Source organism: Penicillium riverlandense (genome assembly GCF_028828495.1).
Source record: "Penicillium riverlandense strain IBT 135883 chromosome Unknown utg000003l_segment0_segment0, whole genome shotgun sequence".
Taxonomy (NCBI): Eukaryota; Fungi; Ascomycota; class Eurotiomycetes; order Eurotiales; family Aspergillaceae; genus Penicillium; species Penicillium riverlandense.
The window spans coordinates 5,143,973-5,156,136 of record NW_026643196.1 but is presented as its reverse complement, the minus strand read 5'-3'; the positions used below and the strand labels follow the sequence as shown (position 1 = coordinate 5,156,136).

Sequence of the window (12,164 nt, the reverse complement as noted above, 5' to 3'; positions counted from 1 at the left end):
ATTTTTCTTGCCCTGGCGTTCGCGCCGATCGCTTTGGGGTCCGTGTTTAGATTTGGGATTTAAATTTCCCTTGCCGGCGAACTGATTTTAAAATAATTCATCGGTGTGGAGGCTGAGCCGCAATTAGGCCGCGAATTATGTAGGGAACGACTAGTAACGGCTGCCAGTCGGATTGACGATTATTCGTCGGTCTATGTAGCTCGGGGTATATTAACCGTCCAATGCTTCAGCCTCGTGCTCGTCCCTGAGTTTTGAAGCGGGCAGCTATAGGCGCCGCTGACGCAACTTAAAAATGCCTTCGATAGTTAGTGGATCCCTCGTGGGTATGCTTTCTGTTGCACATCATTGGGGTAGTATACAGTTCCATCTAATCATAATATACAAAGTATACAAATGTCTGGTTAGTGCAATTTATGAGCCGGTACAAAATCCCCTCCAGCGCGGAACGCCGTCAACGTCCCGCCCAACATCCGGCTCAGTTGCACCGTCGATACATTCGTCGCCGTTCGCTTGTACTCTACTATGATGTCCCAGAGGACGCGAACTGGGAGAGACCGCAGCCGGCAAGTGCTCAGGTCATAATCCAAATTCTCTTGGTAGAGGGTATTCGGGTCTGCTGAATTGGGATCTTCCAAAGCAATAGGGCCTGCTCCGGGCTTGAGCCGCTTGGTAGCGTACTCAGCAAGGCTCGGAATAGCCTTGACAATGTCATTGACGGGCCGATTGATGAATATTAACGGCAAGAAGTCGGACAACGGCATGGCGCCGCGGTTGTTGGCGGCGAGTGTAAATGATTCATAGATCCGGAGCAGGTCATGCTGTTCCTCAGGTGGGAAGGAGTGGAGGTGTTGGATGATGGGTGGGTTCGGGTCGGCTTCAAAGTAAACGAGACATCGGGACTTCTCACGAGGATACTCCTCTTCTGGATCGATACGTAGAGGCTCAAATGGCCGCCGATCCCAGAGCAGGATGGAATCATCGAAATTGTTGGATTGCTCTGCCGCACGGTCGTCATCGATGCGCTGGAGGGCGGGATTCCGAAACTTAACCAGAGCCCGATCCGTCTTCTCACTCAAGGCAGACTGGAGAGTTGCGATTTGGTCGTCAAGCACCTTCAACTGCTCCTGACTCTGGTTAGGATTTGCCGCGGCGCGCGACAACGTACGACTCAATTCGTCGAGCTCCAAGGCCATTTTCGCAATGACCTCGCGCGCATGTGCCTGTGAATTTTCATGTTTTAACCGACTGATAGCCGTGCTCGCAATTCGCTTGTGTTTTTGTTTGTCGGGCGTATCCTTCTTCTCCGCCTGACGGCCTCTTGCAATGTCCTTCATGATCTGTTTGTGGGAATCGACGAATAATCGGGGAATATGAGGCAGAGGATTTTTGCCAGCCTCGGGGCTCTCGGGCGCCATTGGAATGGCAACAGGTTCTCGACCGGCGGGAGTAGTTATCCCCTGTGCTGCGGTCCGCTCAGCCACCCGTTTCGCGCCTCGAGTGAGCACGTCCCACCCCTTGATGTTACACAACAACTCAGTATCGGAGTCATAAGGGCTTGCGACCTCAAACGTGTGTAAAGCAACAGTATCTGTCAAAATAGACGCGCGCTTGCGATGGTGAACGGCCCGTGGTAGGACTGCCTGCATTTCTGAAACCGGCAGGGAGGCCAACACGCGCACGCTGCCGTACCTATGCAGTCCAGTTTGTTGCATACAGCTCTCCATCAGGTGGGACCACCAACGAGACGGGGTATAATGGTCCCTTTTGGAAACTGGAAGCGTCGGGCTGGCCAGAACGAGCAGGGCATCGTTCTTTGGTAATGAATCGGTATTATTCCTGCTCGGTGGCCCTTGCTCCGGCAGGTATTTCGTCATGATATCATCCCAATTGTTCTGTTTATAAATATTCATAGACAGAAGTTCGTAGCATGGCTTGCTGTTGGCAAGAGGCCGCAGCATGGGTCCGAAATATTGGAGAGTTGGCTCGATCAGGACATGTCGGCGAGGCCGAAGGAGGTCGTTGACTTTGGATGACCACAACCCGCAGCCGGGCCATAGGTCCAAAATGTCGAGCGGAGCGTCCCTGCGGAGAAAGGGAGACAAGCGATGGAGGATATCATCTGCCGATGCACATTCAGCGTTCCGGTTGCGAATCAAGATACAAGTAAAGACTTACCGCACAGCCCGTCACTCACCAGCTGCGCCCTCGGTACGATGCGTCCCTTCTTCGACCAGACATGATCGTATAGGGTCTGGGTTATTGGGAAGCGTGCGATGGGCCTCAGATTCGAGACTGGGGGGGTCATTGCCGTGCGGCCATTGAGCTTAACTTAGCTTGGGAGTTGTCCACAGCAAGAGTTGGAGAGGAACTTTTTATTTGATTAGTTATCGCGAACAACAACAGCATCCGCCAGGCACCCACTTGACTTGATCTTCCCTCCACTCTCTGACTGGCCCAACCCTCTCCTGGCCGCCTCGATGCGGCTCATTCCTCTACGTCTGCTGCTGGGCTTCGCACCGCGGTGATCGCATTTTCTTGTTGGCCATGACGCACCCATCCGGCCGTGGCGCTGCCCCGCCTCAGAGCGTCGAGTCCATCACCAAAATTGCCCAGGACTACGAGTACAACTCATCTATTCCGCTGCGGTACTGGCTGAGGACGGCGACCACGCTCGTTCGAGAGGTCAGTATTTCCGCTCCATCTCTCATGCGTTGCCCATCCGCTGACTCGTCCGAAACATCTAGGCCGACATCTACGAGCGCGAGGGACGCGACGAACAAGTCTATCTGCTGCTTTTTCGACACGCCCAGCTGGTCCTGGTCAACCTCTCCAGCCACCCTGATGCCAAAGATGACAAGACACGCAAAGCCCTTGTGGAGGCCGAGAAGGAGGTACAAAAAAACCTTGCCAAGCTAGAGGTCCTCAAGCCCCGGATCAACAAGCGATACGAACGCTACTCTCAGTTAAACAAGGATCGTCAGGCTCGAAAACAGTCTGCAGCACAACAACCCATTGCGGTACAGCGAGATAGGGTGCCCGATCCCGCGCTGGCTGGCGTGGTCGAGCCTCTGGAAGCTGGAAAAAACAGAGACCTAGCTGTTCGCCTGGCGCAGTCCGAGATCCACCGCCGAGCCACAATTCGACGCTCAAAGGAGCCACCGGGCGATGTAGGGGACAACAAACGTGTCGCAGGGGTCTGGGGTGATTGGGAAGAGGACTTGAAAACGGACAGTCCGTCATCGGATCGCGAGTTGAGCCGGCGGATCCAGCACCTGAGGAACAATATCGATCACACGTCAACTGATCAACCCCCCCATGTCCAAGATTCGTCTGCTGCCCGCGCGGCCTCGTCCCCGGCGGCGTACAAGTATCCCACGGTGCCACGGCAGAAACCGCTCGAGCCGATTTCGGGAGGCCGCATTGCCATCTATGACAAGAATGCAGAGCGCCAGCCGCCACCAATTCTGCCTCCCAAAGAGCAGATCGTTGAACCCAGCCGAGCTTCCATTGTGGACGGGTCACTGGAACCAAGCCCGCCCCTGCCTCCGTCCAAGGTTTCACCAGTTCCGCTTGTCCCCCAGAAAGTACAACCTCCTGACGCCACTACCTCAGCACGACCCGATCTCGATCCTTCCAGCTATACTTTCAAACCCTCCGCGTATCTTGAGAACGGCACTCCTCTCCGTTCTGTCTTTTTGCCGGCCAACCTTCGCTCCCGCTTCTTGTCTGTGGCCTCTTCAAACACCCGCCGCAATCTAGAGACATGTGCCATTCTCTGTGGAACATTGGTCTCCAACGCTTTGTTTATCTCAAGGCTCCTGATCCCGGAGCAAACCTCCACCCCTGACACCTGTGAAACGGTAAACGAATCCGCCATCTTTGATTACTGCGACTCGGAGGACCTGATGGTGCTCGGCTGGATCCACACACACCCGTCACAGACATGCTTCATGAGCTCGCGTGATCTCCATACCCACTGCGGCTACCAGGTGATGCTACCGGAGAGTATCGCCATCGTATGTGCGCCGAGTAAGGACCCGAGCTGGGGCGTGTTCCGGCTCACTGATCCACCGGGCCTGAAGACAGTGCTGAACTGCACCCAAACTGGTCTTTTCCACCCGCATGCCCAGGAGAACATCTATACCGGTGCGCTGAGACCCGGCCATGTTTTCGAAGCGAACGGACTTGAATTCGAGACTGTGGACCTGCGTCCTGCCTCACAACGTTGATTACTCTAATGTTCTACGATATCAATTCGGGTATCCAAGGACCTCGTGTAATTCCAATGCAGTCTGCTTGGATTGACCATTTATCAAATTCCCCGGAATCTCTCTGATCTCTTACTCCGGCTGCGCACGCGAACGGGACCGTTTAGCGGAGTGTGACCGCCGCAAAGCCCCAGACCCTGAACTAGCCCGTGCCTTTCGCGAAGGTGTAGGTGAGCGTCGCCCCTTTCGGCCGCCAGGTATTGTCGTCGTTCTCTGTGTGGCCCGCCGATCGGCTCTTCGCCACTGCGAACCGCCCTTGCTCTGGGCGTCTTCGTCGAAGTCCTGGTTGGCGAGGTTGCCTGGATTGGAGCGAGTGTTCCGGGAGGACGTGGTTGATTGCCGTAGATACTCTGTTTGTTGGGTTTGTGGTGGTATGTTGTTGCGATTCTGGAGGCGTATGTATTGGGCTTCATTTATACCATCTTGTATGTTGCCACGGGCCTCATGATTGCGTTGTTAGATGGCAAATCAGAAATCGGACAAGTCTTCCGTGCAAAATACACATGATTTAGATCTAAGTGAATTTAAATATCAACCCTTTGGTCCGAAGCCCTGGAGAACCACGCCATTGCACTTGTCTAGTGGTGGACTTGGTGCGCGCATGCGGGTTTATAGTATAGATTCGATGTCAAGATATCAAGTCAAGATACCAAGTCAAGATAACATTGTGAGCCAGGAAAGTATCATGCTGGCCACTCCTTGTGCAACAACAACAACACTACCATTGCCTCAATAATAATAATCCTGGCTTGTATGGGTTTGTTGTGAAGAAAGTGCGTCGTAGGTTAGGGTTGCACCCGGCGATGCTGACTCCCCAGATGATAAGCGTATCGGCGAACCAGCTAACTTCCGCTGGCCTCTTCTTCTACACTCTGTATTCCTCCGTTTACTACTTGAACTCTTCAATTGACCTTTTCCTGTCCGCATGTCGTCTTCATCACAGGGAGATATAACCTCCTCCGACACCCCTCCCATCTCCACCCCACGCTCCAGATCCCGCACGCCCCAAAGACCAAACAATAAGTCCTCCACCTCCTACAACTCCGCCGCATCCTACTTCTCGTATCCCGTCTCGCACGTCGTCTCAGGTCTCTACCGCCGTCTGACAGACCCAACCATAGCCGCCATGCCCTCCTCCTCACCGTGGTCGACGGCCTCCTCGTCCTCGGAAGTCTTCACTCCACGCCGAACAGCCTCACCCTTCCAGCCCCCGCCACTCACACCACTCACCCTCACCTTGCCCACAGGCTCCGACCTGCTCCAGCAACAGCTGCTCACCCGCGCCCTCGCTGAGGAAATCCGCCTGCTCGTCCCCGCGCGCCTCCAGCTCGTCGACACCTGGCGCCTCGCGTACAGCCTCGACCGCGACGGCGCATCCCTGGCAACTCTGTACGAGAACTGCGAGCGATTCTCGCACCGCAGCCCGCGGGCGGGCTACGTGCTCGTCGTCCGCGACGCTTCCCCCGCCGGCGCAGTCTTCGGCGCCTACATGACCGACGCGCCGCACCCGGACTCGCAGTTCTTCGGCACGGGCGAGTGCTTCCTCTGGCGGGCGAGCGTGCTCCCGCCGCCCTCGACCATGCCTCTATCTTTCACGGGCGACGGGCCCCAGTCGGAGGAGGATTTCGAGCGCTTTGGTCTTCCGCCTCCGCCCTCGGCGGATACTACCAACGCCGGAAGATGGAGCACCTTGCGCAACGACCCCAAATCGAAGTCTCCCGCCCGCTCGGACTCGCCTGCTCACAACCTCAATATGAATATCAAGACCAACCTTGCGGCGGCGAGTGGTGGTGCTCTCGCCCCGCCGTCTCCGTCGTCTATCACCGCTCCCTCACGCAGCAGCGGCGCCAGCACCCCAGAACGGATCCGCTTCAAGGCCTTCCCATACAGTGGCGTGAACGACTACATGATGTTTTGCGAGACCGGGTTTTTGAGTCTGGGTGGAGGGTAAGTAACCAATTTTAACCCATGATTATTCGTTTTATTTGCTCACTGGGTTTAATTATCAGGGATGGTCGCTACGGGCTATGGGTGGACTCCAGCCTGGAAAAGGGCGTCAGCTCCCATTCCCAAACTTTCGGCAACGAGCCGCTCTCCGATGAAGGCGACAAGTTCGATATCCTCGGCGTCGAAGTGTGGTATGTTGGCTCGTGAATGCATTGCGTATATACCGCTGGCGCAGATGTATACATATGTGAGGAGAGAGAAGGTGAACAGCGCATATAAGGGGGATGACGCGAAAGGAAAGGAAAAGAAAAAGAACACACGTGACAAGGAAAGAAAAAGGCGAGGAAGACCAAAATAATTGGATGTGTCTATGCATCGGGCTTATATGGTGAACCTGAATCTTCATCTACGGAGGGGAGGAAAAGGGAAAGAAAACTCGGGTTGGCTGCATTTCCTTCGAATACCCGGGCAGTGGTGCGATGCTGGATCTTCTCTATCGCTGTCCTGCCTTTTGTCTGCGTTCGATTTTGGTTGGTTTAGCGTTCGTTCCTCATGGAGGCGATGGTGATATATATCAGGAGAATAGGGATGCCCAGTGGATGAATATGACAACCACTTACTTAGAATAGGAAGTCAATAATAACAATACCTATAATCAAATGTTGTTGATGTTTGAGGTGGCACTCCCGCATAGCGACTATATCTAAAGGCAAGCTACGTCAGATACATAGATGAATGGATGATTGATTGATTAGTTGATCGACCTTGATCTGCGCTGCACACTAGCTAAGCTATCTAAGCGACTATCTCATCGTCGCCTGCATTAATTCCTCGCCTAAAGCGCGCAACGAATTAACGGGGAAAAGATGTAACAGAAAAACCAGGGGGATCCGAAATAGTTACAGAAAGGAATTAAAAAGAAAACATCAGGGGGTATGGGAATAATGGTACAAAATCCAAAGAGAAATAAAGAAATAGTTCAACGACGGAGAAGATTAATACGGGGAGTTGACAATGTCATTCCTGCCGAGACGGCTGCCCCATCGACCGCCGGTGCTGCGCCGACTGGGCGTCACAGGTCCCGCGATGCTCTCGCGCGTGGGTTTCTGGAAGCTGCGCTTGGCGACCATGTTGACCTCGTTGGGAAGAGCAACAATGACGTTCTTGTCTGAGCCGAAGCGGAAGTTGTCGGCCATGACGTTCTCCTCGTAGCGTTTGATAGTGTAGGGATCCTTGCGGCCCGCCAAGACCTTCTTCATACTCCAGGTGATGATGAAGGGGCCCGTGGCGGTGATGATGGAGGTTTCTTCGCTCTCGACACCGGTGTTGAAGCGGGCAGGGGTAAAGCTGAGGGGCTGCTTAGTCTCATGCTGGAACTGTGCGACGTGTGCGGGCTGCAAGCCCAGGCGACGGGGTTGGGGCTTTGCGTCTTTGGCAAATGACTTCTCGAATCCGAGCTTGCCTTCATTTTTCCCGTCCTTTTGCAGCGAGTCAATGAGGAGGAGATAGGTGCGGCATGTGGCCAGCACCCAGCGTCCATCAGCGGAGACATCAAGGCCAATAATCGGCTCACCCAGGGCAGGAATGTGTGTCTTTGCGTTGATGCCTAGTCGATCGAACATGCGGATGTCACCCTTGTTCGACGCGACGGCAAGGTAGCCCTTCTCGGTGGTGGCCAGGGCCGAGAAGTCGTTCTTGCTGACGTATTGCTTAAGGTCGGCATCGACGAGCTTGTTACCAGACACACGAGGGTCGACCCGATAGAGGGCATTCTTGGATGCACCCACAAAAGGCTGAGCAGATGTCATTTGGGAGAATTTCTGTGAAGATAGTTAGTCAATATATCTTTTTGAAAATGGAAAGACAACCCACGTTTTCTGGCGCGAAAGTCTCCACGGGAATATCATCATGGACCTTCCACTCGTCCACAATCTTGCCGTATTCGAGATCCATCCGGTACAGCGAATTCGGATCGTCCTCGTTCTGTAGAACCATATTGCTATCCTCCGCATGCAGCATGACCTTCTTGGGGCTAAAGAGTTTGCCTTTGGGAGTTTGGACCTTTGAGATGTTCGTAGAGAACTCGAGGTTGTTGTTGGGTGTATGCTTGAAGACGCCGATCTTCGATCCTCGAACGACAAAGGACCGGTCGTGCTTGTAGCCCACTGCCAGCTGAGAGTTGACATTCCCATCTGCATCACGGGTGATGACATCTTCCTCTTCTTCATCGGAGTCGTAGTGCTCGCTGCGCTGACCGTCATCCTGATCGGTTTCGTCTTCCTCCTCGGCCTCCTCTTCCTCATCTTCTGGCTGGTCATCCGCATCTTCCATCGTGAGGTCCTGGAAGGCATCCAACACGTATTCTTGATCCTTCTCCTTGACCTTGTTCCACTTCATCTCATTGAGTTGCTCCCAGAGCGCCTGCATCAGGCCCTCCTGGAACCGTTCCTCAGAGTTCTGGTCCCTGAATCGTAGCAGCCACGAATAGGCTGAGCCATCTTCTCCATAGTGGTTGAAGATGAACGAGAGGTATTCAAAATTAAAGACGGGGTTGATGTCTGCGACGACTGCTTGACCTAACCACTCCTTGTCCTTGCCGCTGATCTGCATCCAGTACTGCCAGGTACCAATCTCGGACACAGTTGCCGTGATTTCGGGATCCTGCATCACAAAAGTTCCTGTTGAGAAATCATAGAGATGTAGCTCAGCTTTCTCCTTGCTGAGAATTTCCTTGACTTCAGGCTGAGATGCAGCGGCCGGAGCAGCCGTTGGCTCCTCATCGGCCGCGGGTGTCTTGATCTGGCCCTTGGACTGAGCATACTTCACATCGCGTGCCATTGCCGCCGCCGAATCGGCAGATGTTAAAGGATGCGCGTGAGACTTTGTGGTCGGGGACGAAACCGGGCTCGCAGACGGGATCGGCTGCTCCTCACCGAATTGAAACTCCTGTAGCTCCTCTTCCGTGGCCTTCTGGGCGCTGCGGCGGAATTTGCGCTCGTACTGGCACTGGAGTGCGGCCAGCTCAAAAGTAGCGACTTTGTCTGAAGGGACCGAAGCGTCGCAAATAAACTCGAAGAGGTCACCCACGTCACCGCTCAAATCATCCCACGCCAGAACCTTCACCGAGCCGTCACGAACCTCCGAGCGAAAATGCAAGGTTTGGTCGAGCAAGAAAATCTTCTCGTCCTTGTCTAAGCTATCGGCACCGCCCTCCTCGTCCTCGTCATCGGCGAGTTCCTCCTCACCTTCCTCATAGGCTCGCTGGATAACCAGCTGGTATTGGAACTCCTGACCGGTGCGACGGATTGTAGCCGCGGCGTCCTTGAAGATGAGCTCGGAGTAACCCTTGGGCGACAACGGTCGGACAAGGTAGAGCTGCCCTTGCGGGATTTCGATGATCGACTCTTTGGAAGTATCACCAAATATGAATTTGCTCACTGGGAGAGAGGGAGCATGTTAGTTCCTGGCTAGTGACAACACAGGTAGGGGTTGGTATGGAGGGGCTTGGGTTTGGCGGGGCAATCAACAGCGCGTTACTTACCATTGCGGAGCATAAACATGGTGGCGAGGGGTAGTTGCTGCTGGGCAACAGAGGTGTGGGAGCAGAGAGGTATAGGGAAACGGAAAAAGGAGAGACGACGAAGATATGACGGAGGGCTAGAAGCAAAGGAAAGACCTTCTTCTGCCTGTGTCAACGGTGAAGGAAAAGAAAAAAGAGAAACACGCAAGAAAAAGGAAATCACTGCCGTCATTGATCATGCTTATGTAATGCATCGCCATCGTCAAAACATCACGTGATGACAAATCTATAGATCGCCTGTTTGTTCTGCTTCTTCTGCTTCCACCCCATCACTGTCACTTCCTGCATCGTCAGCCTCCTGCTGCTTATCTTCATCCACATCATCCCCACTCTCCTTCTTCTGCCTCAGCTTTCCCTGTTTCCGTGCTGGCAAGACGTGCATGAATGCCTCCCCCCAGTCCCTGACCTCAAGCCACCGAAGCATGATCTCCACCACATGATTCGTGGCCAGGACCGAGCGACTCGTCATCTGGATATACTCCCCAATGGGCAGCTTGGCCGTTTTGATCCCCTTCTCCGTGGCCGCCTTGTAGCAGATACCCTTGTGCCGGTTTTTATCCACCAGCCCGCCGATAATATAGGTACTGTAGGGCTTCAGCTCCGTCAAGGTATCCGGGCTGTCGCTGCTGAGATAGATAATCTCTCCATCCTCGGGTCTCGCATCTTGTTTGTCGGCAAACGGTCCAACGAGTTGTCCCCCATGTGGCGGGAGCATCCGTTCCTTGGCTGCCTCGGCGGCATGGACAAAGTCCTCGGGTAGACGCTGGATCTCCTTCCAGTTCTTGTGTCCCGGGAGTACGGTTTCAAAGCGCTCCTTGAGGAGTTTGTTGTACGAGCTGAAGGCCAAGTGTGCCCGGAATGGTGCGGCCGCGTTGTCGGAGTATGAGCGAGTCAACTGAGACGCCAGCGAGATGCGCTCTTTGTCTCTCATCAGCTCATCGTAGCCACAGTCCATTACAAAGGTGATCGGAAGCAGTGTGGAGCGCCGATGCTTCGATTTTGTGCGCTCCCAGCTCTTCCGCAGCTCGGCCACCGCTTCCTCGTCGCCTTTCTGTCGTGCTTCCTCAATCATTTGGCGGCGCCGCTCGCGTTTATTGACCTGCTGTTGTTTTCGTTTGTCCTTGCGCTCTTCACGCTGACTATCCCATTTCTCTCTTCTGCGGAGCTTCTTCAACTGGTTTTTGGACATTGGCGGGGGTTCGGTGGTGGTATCCTTCGCATCGTCGGCCTCGTCGGTTGGGGCCACCGCTCCGGTCATGGCGGGGCCCAATTGCTCTTCGGTCGTCTGGTCATCATGGCCCAGCTTGGGCAATTTCTTCGGGCGCTCTTCATCCTCCATTGCGTAGTGTGCAGACGACAGTTCTGTGTAGATCCGATCAAAAAAAGACCGCCGGCTCCCGTCAGCCAATTAACGACCACCTGATTCATGGCACGTGACCCGGCTGCCACCCTTCGATCGCCAACTTCAACTTCCTGTGCTTCTTCTCATTCTCCCCAGACCAACCCCTCCGCCATAATGCCCCAGGATATGCCCCCAGTGGGGGGCTATGCCTCTGTCCAGTACAAGGTACGCCCATTGACCTGGTTCCGCCATCCAATTTGCTCTCGGGAAATCCCACCAGACAGACAGGCAAGACTAACCATCTCGCCAACAACAGCGGAACGTCCCAGCCCGCGGCTTCAAGCCGGTCTACTACCTCGTCGGCATGCACATGATCATGGCCTACGGCTTCTACAAGTACTTCCACGGCGTCCGCGAGCAACGGTACGTGTCGCGCCGGCTTCCCACCATCCTCCTAATTCAAACCCCGACTACCTTTCAACCCGCTCTCTCAATCAATCCCCTGCCATAACGGAAGACGAGAACACCCAACGAAGAAATTACTAACATACAATAATAGTGAACTCGCCCGCGAGAAGATCTGGTCCCGCCTGTACCTGACCCCCCTCCTGCAAGCCGAGGAGGACCGCGACCAGGTCCGCCGCCATCTGGCCGACAAGGCCCGCGAGAAGGAGCTCCTGGGCACCGAGCAGAAGATCTACAACTCTGACCGCTTCATCCGCCCGACTTACGTCTATACCCCGTCCAAGGTTACCCAATAGACTTCTCGCTGCCTCGAGTTGATGACTCGGTCGTATTCTTTTGTTTGTTCTTGTACGATCCGGTGTGCAAGGGGATGATTGTTAAATCGCTTCGTGGTATGTGAACTGGACCGTACCGCGTTGGACTTGAAGTCTCGAAGGTGATGGGGTATGAAGAGGATGCGGCGGTGGATGGATGTGGTGGAATGATTCGGAAGAAAACTGTAGATATTACTACTACTGATCTAGTTCAGTCTCGCAACATGATTTTCTTTGCCTCGTTTAGA

The 12,164-nt window shown here is 54.3% G+C and overlaps 6 protein-coding genes across 6 annotated transcripts; 3 read left to right on the top strand and 3 right to left on the bottom strand.

The window, feature by feature from the left end:
* Nucleotides 1-401: 401 nt before the first annotated feature.
* N7474_005729 (uncharacterized protein) lies at nucleotides 402-2,305 on the bottom strand (the record flags this gene model as incomplete). The annotated part of the gene is made up of 2 exons (XM_057197144.1): nucleotides 402-2,119; nucleotides 2,176-2,305. The coding sequence occupies 2 exons, from the start codon at nucleotides 2,303-2,305 to the stop codon at nucleotides 402-404; spliced, it is 1,848 nt and encodes a 615-aa protein (XP_057054540.1).
* Nucleotides 2,306-2,544: 239 nt separating this feature from the next.
* On the top strand, nucleotides 2,545-4,229 carry N7474_005728 (putative endosome-associated ubiquitin isopeptidase (AmsH); the record flags this gene model as incomplete). The annotated part of the gene is made up of 2 exons (XM_057197143.1): nucleotides 2,545-2,682; nucleotides 2,745-4,229. 2 exons carry the CDS (start codon nucleotides 2,545-2,547, stop codon nucleotides 4,227-4,229), a joined length of 1,623 nt encoding a protein of 540 aa, XP_057054539.1.
* Nucleotides 4,230-5,193: 964 nt separating this feature from the next.
* On the top strand, nucleotides 5,194-6,422 carry N7474_005727 (putative oxidative stress response protein Oxr1; the record flags this gene model as incomplete). The annotated part of the gene is made up of 2 exons (XM_057197142.1): nucleotides 5,194-6,215; nucleotides 6,278-6,422. 2 exons carry the CDS (start codon nucleotides 5,194-5,196, stop codon nucleotides 6,420-6,422), a joined length of 1,167 nt encoding a protein of 388 aa, XP_057054538.1.
* Nucleotides 6,423-7,210: 788 nt separating this feature from the next.
* On the bottom strand, nucleotides 7,211-9,775 carry N7474_005726 (uncharacterized protein; the record flags this gene model as incomplete). The annotated part of the gene is made up of 3 exons (XM_057197141.1): nucleotides 7,211-8,035; nucleotides 8,088-9,652; nucleotides 9,757-9,775. The coding sequence occupies 3 exons, from the start codon at nucleotides 9,773-9,775 to the stop codon at nucleotides 7,211-7,213; spliced, it is 2,409 nt and encodes an 802-aa protein (XP_057054537.1).
* A 246-nt stretch (nucleotides 9,776-10,021) lies between these two features.
* trm10 (tRNA (guanine(9)-N(1))-methyltransferase) lies at nucleotides 10,022-11,134 on the bottom strand (the record flags this gene model as incomplete). The annotated part of the gene is made up of 1 exon (XM_057197140.1): nucleotides 10,022-11,134. One exon carries the CDS (start codon nucleotides 11,132-11,134, stop codon nucleotides 10,022-10,024), a length of 1,113 nt encoding a protein of 370 aa, XP_057054536.1.
* Nucleotides 11,135-11,311: 177 nt separating this feature from the next.
* N7474_005724 (putative NADH-ubiquinone oxidoreductase subunit GRIM-19) lies at nucleotides 11,312-11,898 on the top strand (the record flags this gene model as incomplete). Its single annotated transcript, XM_057197139.1, has 3 exons — nucleotides 11,312-11,362; nucleotides 11,454-11,560; nucleotides 11,697-11,898. 3 exons carry the CDS (start codon nucleotides 11,312-11,314, stop codon nucleotides 11,896-11,898), a joined length of 360 nt encoding a protein of 119 aa, XP_057054535.1.
* Between the last annotated feature and the right edge of the window lie 266 nt (nucleotides 11,899-12,164).